The 25,813-nt window shown below is 34.5% G+C and overlaps 1 protein-coding gene across 2 annotated transcripts in view; it reads right to left on the reverse strand.

Annotated features, from left to right (window-relative positions):
* The window catches only part of LOC150102709 (uncharacterized), a 343,878-nt gene that overhangs the window by 31,578 nt on the left and 286,487 nt on the right, over nt 1–25,813 (reverse strand). For both annotated transcript variants that reach the window (XM_090399309.1, XM_090399308.1), the window contains exon 11: nt 21,526–21,574. In XM_090399309.1, the coding sequence (XP_090255435.1) occupies nt 21,526–21,574 (49 nt within the window). The remainder of the gene's footprint in view (nt 1–21,525; nt 21,575–25,813) is intronic.

Below are 25,813 nucleotides of genomic sequence, written 5' to 3' on the forward strand. Positions count from 1 at the left end.
GTAGTCCTCCATTCTACAGAAAATCTTAACAGAAACCAGGCAATGATAATAGCTGACATATGGAAAACCTTAATAAGATCACTCATCCTGCCAGAATTTAATTATGCTCAAAACTACAGAACGTGTTCTCATAACAGTGACTAACACAACACGCTCCATGTGTGTAATGTTACGAGTTCTGTTTTAATATTTAATTCATACGATAGTGTTACTCCAATTTCTTTGTACTAGCCACTTTGAGTTTTTTTCCTCTTGCCGTTATAAGCCCTGAAGAAGCAGGACAGCCCCATAGGCGAAACTTGTTGGTATTAGATGATTATAAACCATGGTCAATTATCATCATCATCAAATTCCTGATATATACCTCCCCCCTAGGGGATGTACAGGATATGATAGTACCACATGAAAAATTTATATCATTACTAACTTCCCATCTACAATTTTCCTCCAAATCATTCTGTTACTTGTCAAGACTCCAACATTATCAGATCTTATATTTCTATCGTCTAAGGCACTTTGTACTGTATCAATCCACCTATATCTTGGTCTTCGCCTGGGTCGCTTTCCTGCCAACCTGGCAGAGAACACTTGCGTTGCTAATCTTTCCTTGCCCATTCTGTTTAAGTGACCATATCACCTGAGATTAGCTGTGCTAACGCATTCCTGGATGCTGACAATGTCTAGTTCTTTCCTAATATCCTATTTTTAATATGACGTTGCCACTGATGCCACCTGTTCACACCTCTAATCTTTCTCAGGACTCTCATATCTGCGGTATCTAGTCTTTGGTCAAGTGTTTTACTTCTGACCAAGCTCTCAGATCCATAAGTTAAAACTGGTTTGAAACTGTCTTGTATACAGTTAATTCAGTGTTCTGACTAATTTCTCTCTTATTCCAAATGAATTTATTCAACTTACTTCCTACCATACCAGCTTTGTTGATTCTGTTGTCTATTTCTATAATAATTTACCATCTTCACTAAAAATCGTGCCTAAGTAGCTGAAATGTTTTACTTGTTCCACAGATTCTCCGTTCACAACACACTTGACATTTTCAACGATTCTACCTATTTTCATTGTTTTTGTATTTTTATTGCTGACCTTCATGCCATATCTATTACAACAGTTATTCAATTTAGTCAGGGAATCTTGCAAACTTGTAGTGGATTTATTTAGAAGTATAACATCGTCCGCATAAAGAAAAGAGCTGACATTAACATCTCCAATTTTGATATGACGTTTAATACCACTTTCCTTCATAATGTGATCCATATAGATAATGAATAACAGAGGGGATAACGTACATCCTTGTCTCACGCCAGATTTAACATTAAACCATCCTCCTGTACTTCCTTCAATTCTAATTGCTGACTTGCAATTCAAATAAAGACTAAGTACTGCTTGATATAATGCTCCATTGACACCATATAACTGTAGCGTATTGAAAAGCTTCTATCTTGGCACCTTGTCATATGCCTTTTCCAGATCGACAAAACTTAAATACAGATCTTTGTTATATTCCCATGCTTTCTCAACTATTTGTCGTAAAGTGAAGATCTGATCCTGACAGCCTCTATTTGGCCTGAATCCAGCTTGTTCTTCACCAAGCTTTTCTTCCACAATTCTTCTCAACCGTTTCTCAAGTATACTTGCATATATCTTACCAGGAACACTCGGTAGGGAAATACCTCTGTAATTCTCAAATTCAGTTTTATTTTGTTCTTTATATATGGGTACCATGAGAGCTCTATTCCAATCATTGGGAATTCGTAACTCTGTCCAGGCCTTCTGAATTATGCAGTGCAGCCACTGCAAGACTTTTATAGCACCATACCTTAACATTTCTGGTTGAATATCATCTACTCCTGCTGTCTTTCCACATTTTAAGACCTTGATGGATTTTTCTACTTCAAGTATAGATATATATTCCTGATTGTATGCCTGGTGAGTGTTTTTTACCAGTGTGCTATCACTGCTTGTTTCATTTAGCAATTTTTCAAAGTAATTACTCCACACTTCAAGGATATCTTTTCTCCTGTTTTCATGTCACCTTTATCATCTCTAACTCCTTTTACAGCACTCTTTCCTCCATTTCTAAGCTTCTTCAACAACCTCCAGAATATATTACCACTTTCTTGATATTTATTTTCTATGTTCTTGCCAAAGCCCTCCCATGACTTTTGTTTAGCTAGTTTTACACAGTGTTTAGCTTTCTTACATTTGTCTCTGTATTCTTTAAGAGCACATGCTGACTTATTTTCCAGGAACTTTTGATATGCTTTCTTCTTTTCCTCCATGTCTACCATGGAGTTCTGATTTTTCTATCCTTACAACCTCACCACATGCTTCTCTGGCTGAATCCAATCAGGGTTTTCTTCAAGGCTTGCCACTGAATCTCCAAGGTTTGGTTCCTGATCTCAAACTCTTTCATTTTTTCTTCAATAATCTTTGTGTATTTTAGTCTACAGTTCACATCTGAGAGCTGCTCAAATTTTATTTGATTAAAAATTTCTTACATGTTATTCTTTTCAAATATGAAATTCAATTTTATCCTGCTCAAGACTAAATAGCGATTTTAAATAATTATTATTTAAAATAATACTTCCTTCAATTCTAATTGCTGTACTTCCTTCAATTCTAATTGCTGACTTGCAATTCAAATAAAGACTAAGTACTGCTTGATATAATGCTCCATTGACACCATATAACTGTAGCGTATTGAAAAGCTTCTATCTTGGCACCTTGTCATATGCCTTTTCCAGATCGACAAAACTTAAATACAGATCTTTGTTATATTCCCATGCTTTCTCAACTATTTGTCGTAAAGTGAAGATCTGATCCTGACAGCCTCTATTTGGCCTGAATCCAGCTTGTTCTTCACCAAGCTTTTCTTCCACAATTCTTCTCAACCGTTTCTCAAGTATACTTGCATATATCTTACCAGGAACACTCGGTAGGGAAATACCTCTGTAATTCTCAAATTCAGTTTTATTTTGTTCTTTATATATGGGTACCATGAGAGCTCTATTCCAATCATTGGGAATTCGTAACTCTGTCCAGGCCTTCTGAATTATGCAGTGCAGCCACTGCAAGACTTTTATAGCACCATACCTTAACATTTCTGGTTGAATATCATCTACTCCTGCTGTCTTTCCACATTTTAAGACCTTGATGGATTTTTCTACTTCAAGTATAGATATATATTCCTGATTGTATGCCTGGTGAGTGTTTTTTACCAGTGTGCTATCACTGCTTGTTTCATTTAGCAATTTTTCAAAGTAATTACTCCACACTTCAAGGATATCTTTTCTCCTGTTTTCATGTCACCTTTATCATCTCTAACTCCTTTTACAGCACTCTTTCCTCCATTTCTAAGCTTCTTCAACAACCTCCAGAATATATTACCACTTTCTTGATATTTATTTTCTATGTTCTTGCCAAAGCCCTCCCATGACTTTTGTTTAGCTAGTTTTACACAGTGTTTAGCTTTCTTACATTTGTCTCTGTATTCTTTAAGAGCACATGCTGACTTATTTTCCAGGAACTTTTGATATGCTTTCTTCTTTTCCTCCATGTCTACCATGGAGTTCTGATTTTTCTATCCTTACAACCTCACCACATGCTTCTCTGGCTGAATCCAATCAGGGTTTTCTTCAAGGCTTGCCACTGAATCTCCAAGGTTTGGTTCCTGATCTCAAACTCTTTCATTTTTTCTTCAATAATCTTTGTGTATTTTAGTCTACAGTTCACATCTGAGAGCTGCTCAAATTTTATTTGATTAAAAATTTCTTACATGTTATTCTTTTCAAATATGAAATTCAATTTTATCCTGCTCAAGACTAAATAGCGATCGCTTCCAATTTCAAATTCTCTGTACACTCTGGTGTCCTGCACCAGAGAGAAAACATCACTATCAACAAAAACATAGTCAATGAGACTTTTCTTATTCCTTGCCTCTTCTCTCTATGTGAATTTGTGCACATTTTTATGTTGGAACATGGTGTTAGTAATAACCAGTCCATGTCCTGAACAGAAATCCAACAGGCATTTGCCATTATTATTAGCTTTGCTCTTTTCTCTAAATTTTCCCAAAATATTTTTGTATGTCTGACAATAATTTTCTACTCTATTATTTAGATACCAAACAAGGACCAACTTTTCCTTTTTCATTGTGTCAGTTGCTTTTTCTAAAGCATCAAAAAATTCCTACACTTATACCTTAGTAGAACCTTCTGTAGGACCATAGGCACAAATAAGTCTCATTGTCCAATTCCCCATTCTGATATTTGCCCACATCACTCTACTTGAGACTGCCTGCCATTCAAGAAGATTAGCCTCGTATGTAGTGTTGAATACTATGGCTACTCCTTCTTTTCCTTGATTGTCATTGGCTGAATATAACATTTTGTATTTATTGCTCAGAAAGATCTCACCAGTTTTTGTCTTTTTTGTGTCAGTCACCCCTATTATGTTGATCTGATACTTATCTAATTCCTCAGCTAGCTCCATTTCTTTGCCATTCAGGCTTTGTATGTTGATAGTACCGATCTTTAACTCTGGTGATATTGAGTTGGAGTGTGCTTTCAGATTTGTTCCAGTAGCTGACGTTTTGCTGTTCGCCCTGTTTCCCTGGCAAAAACATTCGGGGCCTTGTTTAACCGGGCGACGCCCCAGCCGGCATGAAATTTTGTCATGTTGTACCGTCATTTTGTATATTGGTTTAAGCCAATAAGAATACAATTTGGTCGACTAAATCCCAAATTTCCAGCCCATTCTCAGTCGGTTCTCCGCATTCCTTTAAAGGCTATGTGGAGGTCTCCTCTCAGTTATACAGCTTTGACCTTTAAGCACCCCTCATGGTCAATTAAAGATCAATATATATTTCAATTTAAGTTTTAGTTTTATTATGAACATTTTACTAAATGTAATGCTTTATTTCTTTTAATTAGTAATTTGTTTGTAATGTTTTGTATAAAAAAAAGATGTATAGTTTACAGCCTGTCACAATGTATTTAATTATGATATTTATTGGTATCTGGTATCATGCATAAAAATAGGACTCACCTCGAATTTAGTTTTATTTTGGTACCTTGAAAAACTTGAGAGGAGAAGAAAAGATTAAACTTTCCAACTATGTTTTCAAGCCATTAATGAACTGGAGCCCTGTTTATAACAAGTTATGATTTTGCTTTCGATTTCAATGCTATGTTGTTTTGCCGCACCAAGGTAGGGCAGTTCCAAAATGTTTGCACTTGTAAATAGGAAGTTTAATATAGTTCTGAATTAGAAGGCACAGATACATAATTTGAAGAGACAGATACAGTAGAAAGATTTAATACTTCTCGGAAATTGATCATGAATACAACAGAGAAAAGCAGATTGGCCGTAAATAAAACCTGAGAGGAAAGAGATTTAAAACCTTAGTCAATGTGTGTTTTCACAAAATGGGTCTGATATTAGAAAGAAAAGGTTGGAAGTGAGTGCCTTAGGCTCATATACAATATTTAAGAGACTTTCCCCAGATGATTATAAGATTGTAGATATTAAGCAATCTGATAAGTTTATAATGGCCCATTCAGCTAGAATGAAGAATTATTATCTCAGTAATGGTGGGGAAAATTAAAATACCTGTTTGTAGAGGAAGGTCATTTAACTAGATCCAGAAAAAAAAAATTTAATCCCATTAAAAAACAGAAAAAGTGATAATGTTAGTTTAAGTCAGAAATATAATTATAAGCATCATCATAATAAAAAAAAAATTAGCAGTTCAAATACACAAAGCTATGAGAGTGAGATCATAAAAGATTATGAATTAGAAACCTTTTATCAAAGAGCTCAAAACATATGAGTTCAGAAGTATTAATAAGGAGTGGATGATTTCTACAGACCCTTCTGTTTATATTGCTGAAGTCACCCATGAAATTTTGATGAGAATACAATTATTATTATTATTATTACCATCCCAAAGAACAATCAAAGACTCATCACAAGAGGTTCCAATTGGACAGCAATCCTGGGAAAGTATATTGTAAATCAGGGTTTCGAGGATAAAATGTCCATATCTAGTAATATGTTATCATCGGGATCAGCAGAGAGAGCAATTTGCTGTGAAACTACTAGAAAGAAATATTTTGCAGGTTACATATAAAAAAGAGCAAAGGGCTTGTAAGTTTTACCCTTCATAATAGTATTATTGAATTCCCCCCCCCTCCACCTATCATTTTTGTAAAGGCAGGCAAATATAGAATATCTGCTATTTAGCAATATCAGATTTTCTTACTTTTTTTTAAATTAGCAGCAGTCGATTTTTTTAATATAAAAAAAGAAAAAAGTTTTAGTTTATCATATATATAAGCATTTCACTAAATATATATATAATGCTTTATTTCTTTTAATTAGTAATGTTTTATAGAGAAGAAATACGCATAGCTTATTCACAGGCTGTTTAATTATGATATTTACTGGTATCATGCAAGTAAAAACGACTTACAGCATTATGTTTCAGGCCATTAAAGAAATATGTCATTGTTTACAACAAGCAATAATTCTGTTTCACTTTTTTTCACCCTCATGTTGTTTTCCTGCTTGTTGCAGAAAAACAACATGAGAGTGAAAGAATTTTTAAGTATGAAAAGTAGTAGAGACATTAAGAGGGAACTTCCAACATCTTTCTCTAAATCTAGAGTAATTTAATAATAAGGTGAGACACCTTTTGGTAACTCATATAGGTAAAGATGATTCTCCATTGCTTCCACCTTGGTAGCACCACCTCTAGGTCTGGCTCCCACTGACGAGACCTCAATAAAGGTTGAAACCGGTCTGGGTAGTGGCCCTTCCCTTAATGCAAAGCCCATCTCTGCAAGAAGATGTGCTTTGCATAATGGGAGATACTAAGACAAGGAGTGATGAGAGCTTGGTCCACCTTTACGACGTTGCCTCAGTCCTGAAGATACTTCAGGCACAAACTTTGTTTGCTTACACTTGGATAAAGAATTAAACTAAATTTATTACATCAAGAGGGAAATAAACTGTTTACCCAAATTAATGCATAAAATTTCTCCCAAAAGAAGTCTTCTAAGTTTAAGTGTGAATAAAACTGCTAAGAATGAATTATATACTTTTCCCCAAAGAAATAAGCAGTTTGTTATAAATATGCTGAGCAGTAAACTTGTTCTGGTTAAATTTTTTAAAAAAGATGAACATTTCTGTGTGTTCAAGGATAATGAAAGAGTTCCCAGAGTTAAAAGAAAAAAGCTAACTTAATATCATCTTTGTGCTGTATTTCCAAGGAAACAGAGGAACTAATATATGTTAAAGGAGACATAAAAGAAGAAACATGATCTTATTGAAGAAATGTTTTTTCACAATTTTTTTGTTTCAAAAAACAGGTATGAGTTATTTAACTGGTTTCAATGACCACTGCTGAGAGAGAACAAAACAATGCTTATTTAAATTGGAGTTAAACTGATTCTGTTTGCTTGTTCTCATAAAATCCTGTGATCTTGAAGAGAAGTAGAAAGAAATTTTGTGTGTTCTTTATGTTTTTATGTGTGATTATAAAGTTTGTGGACCATTTCTCTTTAGATGATAAGTTTTATTTAAAATGCTGATTGGCATATAGCACTTGCAAAGTATAAACATCTTATGCACATACTGCATAAAGTGTTTATACAATGTATGCAATACCATAATTTACAATGATAATATTTACTTGTAAATAGATATTAATTTGAATTTTTTTTTTCTCTCACTCTACCTCTTTAAATCTTTTCCCTAGTTAACTTATTACCATAGCAAACCACTTGGTACACAGCTGACAATTTATCTAATGACATATTATAGGAGGAGGAAATGGATATTGTATCAATCACTTGGCAATTGATAAGACTAGAAGTGGGGATAATGAGAGATGTAAGAGATCAAAGGAAGTAAGAAATGAAGTGAACGATCAGGAGAGTAGAATAGAAGTGACTGAAGTATGTGTTAATGAAAATAGTAATGGTGTGAGATGATAAGAGAATAGGAATGCAAGAAAGATGGGAAACAGAAGGAATCAGAGTGGACAGGGAGACATGGAATAAGGAGAGGAGATGTCAGAAGAAGTAGTGAATGTGTGTATGAGAATGTTCATCACAAGAGTGGAATGGCCTGGGATGTGAGGGATGGTTGAATCTGAATAGATACAGATAACTGGGCATAGACAGGCAGTGGGGAAATCACAACCAACAACAGGTGGAATGGGTGTGACTAGTTATAGACCTAAAAGTAAACTGCTGTATTTATTTATGATGTCAGAAGCATCAGAAATAAGGAAGATGAAATTGTGCCACTGATTCAGTGGCACATTTGCCCCAAAATTGTTGGATAAGTGAAACATGGTGCAATGAGCATGATATCCTAATGGGAATAGAAATAGAAGGGTACAATGTTTTGCATGAGGATAGAAAGGACAAAAACAGAGGATGATGAGGTGATGATAGCATGGGAATTACGTTGTGTTCAGATAAGGTAGAGATGCAAGAGGGAAATAGTGACAATGTTTTTTTTTTCCCTGCAGTTTGGTGTGAGGTGGAGGTTAACAGGAAAAGATATTCAGTTGGATGTTGCTATAGATCAGGGAATGTGGAGGATGGTAATGAAGACATATATAAGAAACTTTGGTTAGTAAACAAGGGGGGGGGTATCATTATAGGTTATTTTAATTATGGTAATACAGATTGGAAGGAAGAGATAAAATTTAAGAATAAGGAAAATGAATTTCCTGAGTTCCTGGAAAACAAAATGTGGTGTGTCACATTTCCCTCCAGTTGTTGAGAGTGATCACTTCTTGATCACTCTCACCAACTGGATCAGCTGCATGGTGGCTATCCATATGAAAATTTCTCAGAGAAAAGTATATATGTGGAACTACAAAGTCAGTGATTATGAAAAGCTTAGGAAGTTAAAGCTTGGAGTTATAATATGGAATGAGGAGTTGTGCAGAAAGAGATATTTTTTGGGTAGTGACAAAAATCAAAACAATATAAAGCATTGAAACTTAACAGCATCAATGCATTATATCCCAATGGTCAAAAGGCTGAATAAGAAAGGTGTTGAGTGAATGAATTAAAGATTTAAGCATGAAACCTGGAAGAAAGCAATATGAAGGCAGCATAAGATGATATAATGGTAATAATCAGTTGCAGGAAGAGTATAAAGAGCAGGGGCCAAGAAGATGACTCAGTTGATAAGGACAGCAAAAGTGCAGTACGAGCATAAATTAGCAAATCAAGACAAGAAAAATTCTAGGAAGTTTTTTCGATATGTGGCAGGTAGGAAGAAGAATGATTATGGTAAGATGATGTTAATGGATGAAAGCGATACATTGATAACTGCTGCAGAGGAGTTGAGACATTTAGTGAACAAATCATCAGGGTACTTCATAAGTATGAAATCAGAAGGTCAAGTGTAGTGAAAATGGGAGAAGTCATACTGGTGAGCAAGTGATGTTATTAAGGCAATGCAACTTGAAGATATATCACCACATCTTAAGGAATGTCCCAGGAAGTAACTATCAGTCTTTGCCTACCTTTTTAACAAGAGTCTTGCAACAGCTCAAGTCCCAAAGGAGTATATCAAAGGTAAAATTGTTCTGCTTCACAAAGGTGGTGATAAGACTGAAAATTATAGGCCAATCTATATATCTGGAAGTTGTGTTTAAGGTGTATTGGAGGGTGGTGAGAGGTAGGATACAGAAGTAGGCTGATAACAGTAGTATTCTCTGTGCTTGTCAGCATGGGATTGTTAATGGGAGGTCATGTTTACCACCTTACTTATGTACTGTAACAAGGTGATTAATGTACTGCACATGTGAGATGCACATATAGTGGTATACTTCGATTTTGCAAATGTTTTGATAAATTTCCACACCACAAGTTGGTAATTAAATGGAGCACATGGGATTGGATACCATATCAGTGAGTTGGATATATGACTAACTGTCATATAGATATCAGTAAATTGTGTATGACATGTAGTATCCCAGAAGAAGAAAGTCACTAGTAGTGCTGCAGGGGTCTGTTTTAGGGCCACTGTTATTTAACTTGTATATTAATGATACTGATATGAGTTTAACTGGAGATATACAACTCTTTGCATATGATGTAAAACTGGAGAGAGTGATGAGGAATCAAACAGATGTTGTGGCCTTAGAGAAAGACTTGAATAGATTGCATGAGTGAATAAGAGAGTAGAAATATCAGTTCAAATGATAAAAAGTGTAAGGTTCTAAAATTTGGTATGCAACAATGGGAACTTATGTTCTTGAAGGAGGTGGAAGAAACAAGAGATCTGGGAGTGATGGTGGACCTGGACTTGGAGTTCAGAGGTCACACTGCATTAATTGTGAAGTCATCACATCAGATTATGGCAATGAAGAGTAGGACCTTAACATGCAGAAATAAATAGGTTATGGTTCCACTGGATAAGGCTTGATCAGGATTCATATGAATTATTGTGCACACGTTTCATCACCTAGTTTTCATGGTGGTGAAGATATATTAGAATGGGTCCAGAGAAGACAGACTAAGTTGGTAACAGGTCTTTGGAATGTGGATATGAAGGCAGATTGAGAGAATGCAATTCTACAAATTGCATTCTCTCAATATAAGAGATATAAGAAATTGGCTGAGTGAAGGGCAACAGGAGATAGTAATCAGAGGAGAGTCACCTAAGGGTGAGATTGTTTGAAGCAGGTGCCAAAGGTTCAATGTTAATCCCCATATTGTCTAATATATTATAAATGACTGAAGTTCATATATTAAGAGTAAACTTTCCTTTTTCAGCTTATTTGCTGATAACATAAGGTTAAGCAGAACAGTTAACTATTCATATAACCTAAGTTTTTTACACGATGATCTTAATACTGGAATACACTGGATTGAAAAGTAGAGTTTAAACTTTAATGAGAATAGTAATGAGAATCAATAAGAAAATAATATGACATGGATATAAGATGAATGACCAGACTGGAGAGAAAAAAAAAGTTAATTAGAAAATAAAGGTTTGAGTATTCTGGTGGATAGAGAATTTAAATTCAGAATCATATCAATAAGACAATAATTAATAAGCTAGTAATATTCAGATTGTATGATTAATTAAAAGATATTCACTTGTAGGAGAACAGAAGTAATAATATATCACAGATGTCTTTAGTAAGGAAATATTGGATTATCACTGCCAGCTTACTCACCAAGGCTATTAATTGATATCAAAGAAAACTTAGGGTATTCAGAGAATATTAACTAAGCATGTAGAGAGAATGCACCTTGCCAGTTATGAGAATCGGTTTGTCAGTTGTAATCTGATGAATTTATTTGACAGAAGACTGGAGAAGAGATTTAATTTAAATTTATAAGTTACTTCAGGACAGATATGAAACAGACAGGACTTTCTGCATTTGGTTGAACCAGGCTCTGCTAGAGGATATAATAAAATGATAGGGAAGAAAAGACATAGAACGATCTTAAAGTTTTAGTAGTAGAGAGGTGAAGTTCAAGGGCAACATAGCAAAGACTACAAATACAACTCAAAGGATAATCACAATTGAAATGAACATTGATAGTTGAAGATAAGGAAATGGATAAATCATGATACTGTTGGACTTTGCTAAGGAGTGTGATAGGGTATCACATGAAAGGCTGTTGCATAAGCAGGAAAATATGGTATGGACTTAAATAAATGGGTGGCTGGCGAATAAGTATCAGAAAGTGGTATATGGGGGGGGAGGACATGAATCTACCAGATTTAAGGTGACCAGTGGAGTATTCCAGGGATCAGTCCTTGAACTATTACTGTCAATCTATACATTAACGATACTGGGAAGGACCTGAGAGGAGATGTTCAACTGTTTGGTGATGTGATACAAAGTAGAACAATCAGAACGCAACAGACAGCACTTACAAAATGATTTCAATAGGCTGGGAATGTGGGCAAATAATAATGGCTATCAATTTGATATTAGTAAGCATAAAGTTATGCATTTTAGTGTTGTCCAATGAGATTTCCAATAGCATATTATACTGGTGGGATTATGCATGGAGTAACTAACAATAGAAATCTTGGAGTTATAGTGAATAGAAAAGTGAAGTTCACAGATCACAGTACAAAAATTACAAATGCAACTCGGAAGATAATTGTGATGTTGAAGTGAATACTGACAAGGATAAGGAAGTCGTTTTGCCTCTTTACAAGACCTTGATATGACTATATTTGGACTACGGTGTGCAGATTTTGTCTTCTGGGTTTGTAGTAGATAAAAATGCTGGGGAAAGGGTGCAATGAGTAACAAAGAAAATATCGGGATTATGGAATGTAGATTATGAGGAAAAATTGACAGTATGTGGACAGTAGACATACTGGTGAGCCTCCATAGCTCAGGTGGTATAGCAATCCTTTTGGTTGGAAAGACCCAGGTTCGAATCCCATCTATAACATGAGGAACCTTAATCAGGTCATTTCAATCAAATGGTGGGTTAGCTGTACAAATTCAAAAGTTTGAATTTGTACCAATTTCCAGATCATTATAATCATTCCTTACACTACTAGTTGTCACCATATTACAAACTATTGGAGATGCTGAGTTCACTGTGATGTGTACACGTTGTTCTCAGTGTAGCTTTGTTCATTGTGGAGTGAAATGTCTTTTTCCCAGCCACAATAAGTTTTCATTTTGGATAGTTATTTTGCTAATTGTTCTTATGCATGTGTTGCTGAGGAATTTTGCAAGAAATATCCGGGTACAGCAGTCCCTCAAAAGTAGAAGATAATGAGATTAGTGCAGAGTTTTCGGGAAAGTGGAAGACACTCCATTTTGACTGACGATAAAATGGATGAGGTAAAGAGAGCACTGCAGTTTTCCCCCAACAAAAAGCTTCAGGAAACTTGCCATACAATCATCAATGTCATACGGTAGTGCTCAGAAAGCTGAGTCGTTACATGCTCATCCATCCATATCGCGTGCACTCAGTCCATGAACTGAAAGACCCAGATAAAGGCAAATGAATAATCTTCTGCAGATGGTTCTACACTCATTTGCTGAAGAACGTGGTACAGAAATGCTTGATAAATGCCTGGTTTCACCTCAGTGGGTATGTGAACAGTCAAAGCAATAATATTTGGTTAATTGAAAATCCACATGCTTTTTCATGAAAAAGTTTTGCATTCTCAAAAACTTGGAGTTTGGTGTGCAATATCATGCACTGTATATGGGACCCATTTCTTTGAAATGAAGGCAAATAGTTCTGTCTACCAAGACATGATCACACAGTTCGTGGCACTCCTTGATGTAAGTGGACACCACTGTTGGTTCCAGCAAGACTGCTACATGTCGAATAGCACTGTACATTTTTTGCAAGAATATTTTGGTGACTGTCTCATCTAGAAAGAACTGTGGCCTCCAAGATCACCAGATTTGTCACTACCAATTTTTTTCCTTTGGGAGTATCTCAAAGGTGTTGTTTATCAGAATAATCTTCACAGACTGGATAAACTAAAAATGAACATTTCAACAGTGATTGAAAACATCAGTGTGCAGGTGCTTCACAAGATGGCTCAAACCTGGTAAAGAGAGCATGAGTTTACACTCACAAAGGAGGTGGCCACTTTCAACATATGCTATGAAGAAGACACACTTTTAAACAGGAGAAAAATGAATGATATGAATGGATGTCTATAAACTTCTGAAAGGGTGTTATGGGTCATCAGAACAAGCTAGATTCAGGCCAAATAGAGGCTGTCAGGATCGGATCTTCACTTTACGACAAATAGTCGAGAAAGCATGGGAATATAACAATGATCTGTATTTAAGTTTTGTCAATTTGGAAAAGGCATATGACAAGGCACAGAGAGAAACTATTCAATACGCTACAGTTATATGGTGTCAATGGGGCATTATATCAAGCAATACTTAGTCTTTATTTGAGTTGCAAGTCAGCAGTTAGAATTGAAGTTGAAGGAAGTATAGGAAGATGGTTTAATGTTAAATTTGGTGTGAGACAAGGATGTACATTATCCCCTATGTTATTCATTATCTATATGGATCACATTATGAAGGAAAGTGGTATTAAACATCATATCAAAATTGGAGATGTTGATGTCAGCTCTTTGCTTTATGCAGATGATGTTATACTTCTAAATAAATCCACTACAAGCTGCAAGATTCTCTGACTAAATTGAAATTGAATAACTGTTTTAATAGATATGGTATGAAGGACAGCAATAAAAAGACAAAGACAATGAAAATAGGAAGAATCATTGAAAATGTCAACTGTGTTGTGAACGGGGATCCTGTGGAACAAGTAAAACATTTCGGCTACTTAGGCACGGTTTTTAGTGAAGATGGTAAATTAAATATAGAAATAGACAACAGAATCAGAAAAGCTGGTATGGTGGGAAGTCAATTGAATAAATTCATATGGAATAAGAGAGAAATTAGTCAGAACACTAAATTAGCTGTATACAAGACAGTGTTCAAACCAGTTTTAACTTATGGATCTGAGAGCTGGGTCAGAAGTAAAATAGTTGACCAAAGACTAGAGACCGCAGATATGACAGTCCTGAGAAAGATCAGAGGCGTGAACAGATGGCATCAATGGCAATATCATATTAAAAACGAGGATATTAGGAAAGAACTTGACATTGTCAGCATCCAGGAATGCGTTAGCAGAGCTAATCTCAGGTGGTATGGTCACTTAAATAGAATGGGTGAAGAAAGATTAGCAAAGCAAATGTTCTCTGCCAGGTTGGCAGGAAAGCGACCCAGAGGAAGACCAAGATATAGGTGGATTGATACGGTATAAAGTGCCTTAGACTATAGAAATATAAGATCTGATAGTGTTGGAGTCTTGACAAGCAACAGACTGATTTGGAGGAAAATTGTAGATAGGAAGTTAGTAATGATGTAATTTTTTTTCATGTAGTACTATCATATCCTGTACACCCTTTGAGGGTACATGGCAGGAATTTGATAATGATGATTTTGCTTATATGTGTTAAACCATTTTTTAAAATATTATTAAGTCTACCTCACATAAAAAAATTAATAACAGCATTAAATGGTTTTAATAGAAATAGAGAAGAAATTCATGAAAATTTATGGATAATGATCATCTAATTTGCCAGAACTGATATTGTTAATATTGTTGTGTCTGTGAATGAACTGTATGGACAAAATAAAAATTAAAAATAACTAACAAAAAATAAAATAATAAAAAATATGAGAAAATAAATAATAAGATGATAATCTAAGTGAATATATAGACGAAAATACATATAAGATGTATTTTCCAAAGACATCTTATATGTATTTGGAAAATACATATAAGATGTCATGGCATGCATATCAGTTTGAAAAAGTGGCAATTAGTATATGGGTTCACTAGTTGTTTTACTTTTTTTTTTTTTTTTAGCATTGAATAAGTTGATCCTAATAAGGTTGTGGGGTTACATTTCATCTGGATGCTCTGATTTTCTCATCGCAAACATAAAACTGACTTTAGCGGTTATATTTAAATACAGGTATAAATATTAATTTCATTAATTCATAGAGTTTATGCCACTACCACTTTAGATGAACTTATGTTTCCTATTATAATTATAATAATAATAATTTTTTCAGGAATCACAGTGATAAGACAATGAGAAAATCTCAGAAAGTTGTTAGTTCAATTAAAAGAATCTTCGCTTAAAGGAGGGAATAAGTTATGATCCCCTTATTAGTTGCTGCTCAGTCACCTTTTGTCATTAAGATTCTTAACGGATGCTAAAAGAAAGGAAAGTATTTATTTACAGAAAATTCACTATACACATAGTTATGAGATGTGGCTAGTTAGCTGTAATTTAATTAACTAACAGAAGAAGAGAAGAGTTGAATAAGGTTTAGAAGTAATACATAATGAAGAAAGTTGAATTGACACTGCATTATTTTATTGTCGTTTGCTGAGACAGGCCATAGTAAAGAGAAACAAGACGTCAGAAATAACAGAAGTTCAATTTTACCATTAAGATTTAACAAAGAGTTGCAGATGCAAGGCAGTTTAAATGGCTTTAAGTTCAAACATAGAAGATCGAGGAAATACAGTACTAAAGAGAATGAAAAAAGCTACACTCAATGGGAGGTCCTCTCTACCAAAAAAACATTGAGAGGAAACCTATAATATTTGATTAAACTTCACTGGCATTATGAAAGGGGCAAGTAAAACCATGTGACCATATTTTATATCTGTAAACTGAACGTGTTCTCTAGTATTTTGAAGAATGAAATACCCAAACTGAGAGGAGAAACCTTATGCCTAGTATAAGATTGGCTATATATCACCTAGATGAAAAGACTTTTCTAAAGGTTCCTTGGAGAATTATGTGAGTGAGAGAGAGACTTAATCATGATAAGCCATGTATGCCCTTAACACACATACAATAATTAAGAATCTAAAAAACCATAGCATTTAGTGTCTAATAAACTCTTAGAATGAATTCAGAATGTCTTAGAGATTGCATTAGAATTGAATCATACAATTTGTATTATTATATCTGAAGTGTCACTAAAAACATTCTACTTTAATTTAAAATAAAGAAATAATTGACAAATTTGAATAAAGATTATGCACATACTAAGTTTCCCCAAACTGTCCAGCCAGTGCAGAATTATAATGATGAAAACAGATGTAAAAGAATTCTTGGATTACTTCACAGATCTCTGGACAGATAATACTAACATTCAAAATGCTTTAAATGATACAATAACAATGAAAGAATTAAAGGAAAACTTAAGTAAAATAAAAAAAATGGCAAATCAGCAGGAGAAGATGGGATAAAATCCAAACTATATAAATTTGCTGGAAAAAAATTTCATCAAAGATTATTAAAATTTTTAAATAAAACATATACAAATGGACAAATACCAATAGAATGGAATACAAATATAGTAATACCTATATTTTAAAAATGGAATAAAACAAAACCTGCTAATTACAGAGGTATTAGTTTATTGAATACATGCTACAAAATATATACCAGAAAACTTAATGAAAAATTAAAAATATACAGTGAAAATATATTATTAGAATGTCAAAATGGATTTAGAAAAGGATGCTCTACAATGGATGCAGCTTTCTGTTTAAAACTAATTACAGAGAAAAGAAGAAAATTTAATTTATTATTATTATTATTAAGAGGTCATGACTCCAGGGAGTCAGATACTCATCGAGAGAGGCCACATACTATATATACACCAGCTTAATCATACTTATTCTTGAATTCGTTCACACTACTTGCACTCACAACATCCAATGCCAAATCCATTCCAATCGCATACCACCCTCTGAGAGAAAAATCTAGCCCTCACACACTTCTTGGCAGCCTTCATTCTCAGCTTCCAAGGATGCCCTCTCATCCTTTCCCCACCCTCCATAAATTGAAAAATTCCATCAATTGAAATCCTGTATGACCCTTTCAGAAGTTCGTAAGTCTCAATCATATCACCCTTCATTCTCCTGTTTGCTAGTGTCTGCAGTCCACAAATTCTCAATCTGTCTTCATAATCAGTATTCTGAAATCCTGATATCATTTTTTAACACTCTCCTTTGTACTTTCTCCAATATATCAGAATCACAACGGAAACCAGGAGACCAGACCTGTGCACAATAGTCCAAGTGAGGTCATATCAAGGCCTTGTAAAGAGGCAAAATAACATCCTTATCTTTATATGTGAACATTCGTTTCAGCATTGCAATTATCTTTTGAGTTGTATTTGCAATCTTTGCCACATGGCCCCTAAATTTCAACTTCCTATCTATTAACACTCCAAGATTCCTAGCCTCATCAGTTTCTTCTAGCCTAATCCCACCAATAAAATATGACATTGGATATCTAATCATGCCGAAGTGAATGACTTTAGAAACTCATCTTTTGTTTATAGATTAAGGAAAAGCATTTGACAAAGTAAAAAAAATATATACTGTTTGACATATTACAAAGAATAAATATACCTAATATTTTACTACATACAATACTGAATATATATGAGGGTGGTCTGAAAAGTTCTCGGCCTAACAATGAAAAAACAAATTTATAATTTCAAAATTATTTTTATTTTTCAACATAACCTCCCTTAAGACTAATACATTTATTCCAGCGATGCTCCAGCACCATTATTCCATCCAGCGAGGAAGAGTGTTAGTTTTGGGAAGAGATAGAAATCAGAGGGAGCCAAATCTGGGGAATAGGGTGGATGTTCCAACAATTCATAGTGCAGATTCCTCAATTTTCCCATTGCCAAAACACCTTGGTGGGTAGGTGCATTGTCCTGATGAAAGATGATGTTTTTCTTCTGCAAACCGGATCTTTTCTCACGAATTTTGTCATCTAGTCTGGTTAAAAGATCGGAATAATATTCCCCGGTTATTGTTTTACCCTTTTCAAGATAATTAATAAACAAAATGCCTTTAGCATCCCAAAACACCGATGCCATGAAATACTTTTCCTGCTGATGGAACCAACTTTGTCTTTGGTGCTGAACAACTGGCTTCTCTCCACTGTTTTGACTGCTGTTTGGATTCTGGCATGTAATGGTGAATCCAAGTCTCATCCACAGTAATAAATCGACGTGCAAAATCAGTTTTATTTCTTTATTCTTGTTAAAACGCTCCAAGCACTGTTCAGAGATTTTCAAGCGAGGCCGTTTTTGATCTGCTGAGCAAGTACAGCACCCATCCTGTGCAATGCTTTTTCATTTGCAATGCAAATGAAATGCTTCATGCTTTTGCATGAAGAAATGCAAAAGTATTTCTTCATGCAAAATATATCCTACATGTTCTTTTAAAATGCCTATCTATAGTCTTAGCAATTTCACACACTTTGATTCGCTGGTCATCCAATACCATATCGTGCACTTGATGAATGATTTCTGGTGTCGTTACACTTTTTGCACGTCCTTCATGTGGATCATCTTCAAGGCTGGTACAACCATATTTAAAGTTGGCAGCCCATTTCTTAATTGTCGAAAAAAAGGAGAAAGTGCCCATAAACTTTTATGAACTTCAAATGAATTTCTTTTGGCATTAAACCGTCTTTTACAAAGAATTTTATAACCGCACACGATACTCAATTTTATCCATTTCAAGGGATATAGACAACACTTTTGCTTCAGATAGCTGTATAAAACAAACTATTGATAGAATGACTTGCAATTTCACATGGATGATTATGACAGATGTACCAACTTAGAAAAAAAAATCGTGCCAATATTGCTGACATCTATAGTCAAGGCCAAAAACTTTTCAGACCACCCTCGTAATTTAAGCATTATAGGAGAACAGTTTGGAATGAAAATATCCATAGATAAAACTAAAACAATGGTATTTTGTGGACAAACTCCAGTTAGAAGTAAAATAATTATTAATAATAAAATAATAGAACAGATAAATACTTTCTGTTATCTTGGATGTGAAATATCATATGAAGGAGAAAAAGACATAAAACTAAAAACTTCAAAATGTTTACGGATTATAGGCCTGATAAATAGAACACTCAATCGAAATATAGTACAAAAAGAAGCATGCTTGAAAATATACAATACTTTAGTATTATATATTTTCAGTGCCCACATCATTACATGAAAGTGAAATTTGGACAATAAACAAACAAGATAAACAAAGATTAAAAACAAGTGAAATGAGATTTATGAGAAGAACTGCAAAATAAACATTATTAGATCAAAAAAGGAACAAATATATTTTAATTATTTTAATTGAAAAAGACAAAAAAAAATTTAATTGAAAAACAGAAAAAGACATAAAACTAAAAACTTCAAAATGTTTACGGATTATAGGCCTGATAAATAGAACACTCAATCGAAATATAGTACAAAAAGAAGCATGCTTGAAAATATACAATACTTTAGTATTATATATTTTCAGTGCCCACATTATTACATGAAAGTGAAATTTGGACAATAAACAAACAAGATAAACAAAGAATAAAAACAAGTGAAATGAGATTTATGAGAAGAACTGCAAAATAAACATTATTAGATCAAAAAAGGAACAAAGATATTTTAAAAGAACTAAAAACAAAATCAATAGAAGTAAAACTAAACAATTATAAACAAAAATGGATAGAACATGTAAACCGAATGGCCAACAGTCGATATCCTAAATAAATAATAAAATATAAACCAGTTGATAAAGAGAAGGCTGGGTAGACCTCAAAAAAGGATATTAGATAGATAAAGACCGGAACAGACCAGTATGGTCTATATCCGTAATTAGCATTATGATGATGATAATGATGAAAATAGCAGCAGGGCAGCTGCTATTTTCATCATCATCATCATTAAAGCAAATTAAATCTCACTATGGCTTATGCAGTGCTGTGAAACAAAGCTAAAAATTAATCCTGGGTGATAATGAAAAGCATCAATCAGATGAGCAGTAACAAAAGACAGCAGTTACTGCACATTATTATGACATGTTGAGCAAGTTCAGTTTGATGGATTTCTTGAAATTTAGAATTAGAATTTCTTAGATTTCATAAGTCTGGTTTGATGGATTTCTCAGAAGAAAAATGGTCTGATAACAAACTTGGCTATAAATCCTATCCATACTGTGACCTTTAGCAAATGTAAGGGAACTTGTTGAAAGGTATGAGGATTCTTAATTCTCTGTAGCTCAGATATGACAGTTTCGAATGTTTACTGTTTCCACAAACATGAAATGTACTTCATCACTCCATGGGATGTTCCAAGGCCAATCCTCATCTACTTCCATGCGTGCCAGAAATGTCAATGCAAACGTTTCTCATATGCTGGCATCTCTCATTTGCAACTCTTAGCTGTGGTTGAGTTTATACAGGTAGCAATGCAATGCTTTATGCACAGTTCTCCATACTATTGTGTATGGCAAATCTAATTGTCATGCTAGGGCATGTGCACTGGATGAACCTACAGCATACTCGTTTGAGTGCTCAAGAACTGCAGCTGCAACATCTTCAGTCATTTGTGGAATTTCGGATTTATGCCCTCTTCCTGGTTAAACTGTCAAACTGCATAACGCTTCTAATCGGCAAACCATTTGTCACACTCCATTTGGTGTCAATGGGCTTTTCTGCAATGTCGTTAGGCGTCTAATCATGAAGTGATACTGAAGCATGTTCCCCTACTCCTATAAAAACACTTCACAAGTAAGGCACGTTTGGGGCAAGTGAGAGACCCATTGCACAAGTCTTGCTCCTTTGTTTATAACGTCTTACAGCTGACATGGTAAGCAAAAGTCACACAATCTTTTCTCGCATCTCTCCTATCAGACATTTTGGAACTATTTTTTTTTTATCGTCAAAATCTCTTTACCATGATCTGGTTAGGGGAACACCATTTGAGGGTATTGCATCTACCAGTTCTCACTACAGATTGCTCTGGATATGGGAAGTTTAATTTAAAACATCCTGCATAAGTCAATTTTTAAAAAAAAATTATATATCAAGTTAATAACATACCATTTGCTTTTCCTCCTCGAACAAAATCATCATGTCTTCTGCAAGCTACCTAGACAAACAAATATAATAAGCATAAATACGAGTCATAGAAGAGGCTCAAAATAAACATCACAAACATTTACCCATAATCCATTTTGCTGATTCTAAGTAATCTGGCTTAGTTGTGCATATACCATTGAAATTATATTGTTCTAGAAGAGAGAAATTCACTAATTTTATTTTGAAAATTTGAATGTATATGGATAATTAATTGTAACTTCACAACTAAAAACACATTGGTACTAGGGAAAATTTTATTACTCGTGATAGTATGCTAGAAAAATAAAATTGACTAAGTTTCACAACACCTATAATCTGGTGGCTCCTTCAAGGTTTTTTAATGGGAGAAATGAAGAGGAGCAGCTGATGTTAAAACATAACTTTTACTTATTCGGATGCAAAAATTAGTGATGCTGTTAGGTTGCAGAAGGGAAAAATGACAAAGATTATTGTTAAGGCAGGAACAAATGATTAGAAAGGGGCAAAATATGCAATGAGAGAAGATATGAAAGAGTTATTGCAAGAAGCAAAAATGAAGAGTAAGGAAATAAACACTGTGAGTCTGCTGCCTCAGTATAATAGGACAGAGTAGAGGAGGGCCATGATTGGAAATGAGTCCATGAGAAGATTGTACAGGAGGAATGATGTGCAGTTTATTAATGTATGGAGTGAATTTGATGGACAAAAGAATTTATATATGCCTGATGGACTACATTTAAATAGTTTTTGGGGTTCGATGTTTGGAGCAAGTGTTGTTCAGTGAGAGTCTGGAAGTACAAAACCAGAAAAACTGAGTATATCAGGTTGGATGCAATCAAGCATGTGTCTAGCTATCACTGTGATAAATGAGCATGTGTACAGAAATGATTATGCAATATTGAATGTGATTTCACAGGTTTCTGATTCCAGTGGGCGGTAATGACATTACACAAGAGTAAATGTAGGTATGAAGGGATGATGAAATGCATGTACACAGAAGAGGAATTTTTGGCATTGGTAAGCTTGACTTGGCCAAAAATTATAGACATCAGTGAGACCTGTTTGACAAAAAATGATAATAGTTACAGGGATAGAATGTAAAGAGTACTGTATTTTCAGGGAGGACAAAGGGAATAGGACAGGAGGTGGGGTATTGCTAATGTTAGCTGAAGAATTACAAGCAACAAAATTAGAATTTAAAGAGTATTTTAAGTCTGGGGGAAATGGTTCATTTGATTCTGTTTGGTGTGAGATAGAGACCAACAGGACAAAATATATTGTTAGGTGCAGCTATAGACCAGGGATACCACAGGAAGATGTAGATGCCATGTATCGGCAGATACTTGGCATCAACATCTATATCATGGAGCATTAGTAGGGGAGTACAGACTACATTTTTTTTTTTTATGGAAAGAGTGGTGAATGAGTGGAATAGATTGCCAGAATTAGTTGTGAGTTCCCTGACAGTGAATAAATTTAAAGAGCGGTATAATAGGTTTTGTGTGTATAATAGTTAGTTTGGGTCTCCCACGATGGGCTCAAGGTTCCATGAAGATACTATCTAATAATAATAATAAATAAATAAATAAATCGTTAGAAGAGAAATAATCTAGCATAAATTAATGTACCTGCAGTAATGCACAACATGTGTCAGCTGCCTCTTTGTAGCCTGTAGGTGTGAGACCACCACCCTGCTTATTGGAGACTTGAAGTGCCTTGCAAAATTCCATGTTTCATCTCTAGAGCAGGGTTTTTGGACTATGTAAGAATAAATTAAAAAATGCAAAAAAAAACTATAAAAATTAATAAAAAAAAGTACTATAGGCTTACAGCCTTTTGTGAATGGGAACCACATAAAAAAACAAGGGTAATTATTGGAAATATTAAATTCTAGTTACTAACAGATCTCATTAGTTATTTCCAGACATTATTTAGGATTGATCCTTGGTATCTGTTGAGGGAGCCAGCTGAGTGAATCACTGCTGTAAATTCTTCAATTGATCAAGAAAAAAATATTACTTTCTAAATAAGACATAGTGGTTGTATCCTAGTCAACCATTTGATTTGTAGATAAAGTATGGTGTGCTAGAATAGGCTTTTGTTCTCTTCTGTTATCGATGCAGCTGACATGTTCTTTTTCAATTCAAAACTTTGGCTTGTCTGACCTATGTGGACTAGACACTGTATTCTTATACAAATAGATGCTTGTATAAAAGAACCCTGTCCTTTGGAGATCTGAGGAAGCTACAAATAGTTTGAACTGGCTTGAAACTTCTCAAATGGTTTGGTCCTAGAGCAGGGTATCCATCTGTACAAGATGGATACCTTGTACAGATTGTCAATATATACAATGGAATTCATGTACTGGATATTCTGATTTGAACAAGAAGGATTATCCAAAAATAAAATCTTACTGACTGTGTTTATGGAATATCTATTAAGAACAAATAATAATAATAAGTAAAAAAAGCATAAGAGTTTGAAGTTCTTTCTTAACTTTGTCTTCATTATTTAGAAGAGAGATTGCCTGGATGCTTCTAATTCTACACTTCGTTTCATGGATGTCCTAGTCATAATGAAACCATATCATGGTGTTTCATTAGAAGTCTTTTGTGAGCATACCCATATTGGACACGCATTGTCCCTCTACTACCCTTCTCCCAAAACTATAATCCACATCCTTAAGGAATGATAACATCTATTCTAAATAATGAACCAAAGTTATGAAAAAAAATTTCAATTTTTTTTTTTTTTATTCTTAATGGATATCCCAAAAATACAGTTAATAGATATTATTTCCAAACAATCCTGCTTGCCAAAAGCAGAATACCCAGTATAGGGATTACATTTCCATCCATATATCAGTAATCTGTCCTTGCTATCTCAAGGATCAAAATATTCGAGTAGCTGCTTTCAAGACAGTTCAAACTATTCATAGCCCTCCTCAGATCTCCGAAAAACATTGTTCTCTTCTACAAGCATCCATCTGTATAAGAATACCATGTTCCTGTGGTATTGAGAAATAAAGAACATGTAAGTGATATAATTAAGACTAGCACACTATACTTCAAAGACAAATCACAATTTACTGGATACAGCCACAATGCCCAATTTAGAAGAAAACTATTTTTTCTTCTAGAGATTAAAGAATCTACAACAGTGATTCACTTACATCGCACTGTCAAAAGAACCAAGGGATGATCTTAAATGAAGTCTGGAAATCAATGATCAGGTCTCTTAGCATATCACAATTTAATTTTTCCTACAATTACCTGTAGAGTCCACAAAGAGATAGTTGGTACATGCTTTGCATTACTGTAGTTACATTTATGTTGAACTGTTTCTCTTCTAACAATTTATTAGCTGCTTTCCATTTTCTTCCATTAAAAAGCCATGAAGAAGCCACCAGATCATAGGCATTGTAAAACTAGTCAGTTTTATTATTTTTCTAGTGTATCCCATTCCATTAATGTGTTCTCTCCTATCTTGGAGGCTGACTGCCGTGAAGTGACTCATGGTTGACTACGGGCATAACGACATATGGCAAGGACTCTATCTCTTCTACATATTGTCATAAGTATTCATGGCTATAAATCTGTGTGTGTGTGTGTTGATAGAGCCAGTTTGCCTGTTCTGAGGGATGAAAAACCTGAGTTTCTGAGAAAAAAAAAAAAAGGAATATGAAGCAGACCGTAGTGGAAGATGACAAAGTAGAAGTGAAGGAAGAAATTGTATGAGGGAGTACCCAAAAATGACCAGAATCTGAATTTCACTTGCACGCATTTTCTAGTTATGGACGATGCTCAGCTGCATTGTCTGTAATTAGAAATCTGCACTGAGTGTGCAGTTTTCCATGACAGTCTGGCAAATGGCATTATCCTGTGTGAACTGATTCGTTGTTATGGCTGCTTTTATGTTAGTGCTTATTACAAGCAAGTAGCAAGTTTGGTGATTTTGTGATGGCTGACCATAAGGAACAGAGTGTCGTGTGTGTGTGTGTGTGTGTGTGTGTGTGTGTGTGTGTGTGTGTGTGTGTGTGTGTGTGTGTGTGTGTGTGTGTGTGTGTGTGTGAAATTTTGTTTTCTTTTGGGTAAAACTGCATAGAAACTACTGTTATGCTTCAGTAAGCCTTTAAGGATAACGCTTTAGGTAAAATGCAGTTCTACGAGTGGTTTTTCCCATTTCAAAAAATTAGGACATGTCAGTTGAAAACCAACCACAATCTGGCCGAACTTCGACAAGCAAAAATGATGAAAACATCAAAAAGGTT

Source organism: Typopeltis vanoorti, chromosome 10 (assembly GCF_054136105.1).
Source record: "Typopeltis vanoorti isolate ZY-2024b chromosome 10, IOZ_Tvanoo_1.0, whole genome shotgun sequence".
NCBI classification, from domain to species: Eukaryota; Metazoa; Arthropoda; class Arachnida; order Uropygi; family Thelyphonidae; genus Typopeltis; species Typopeltis vanoorti.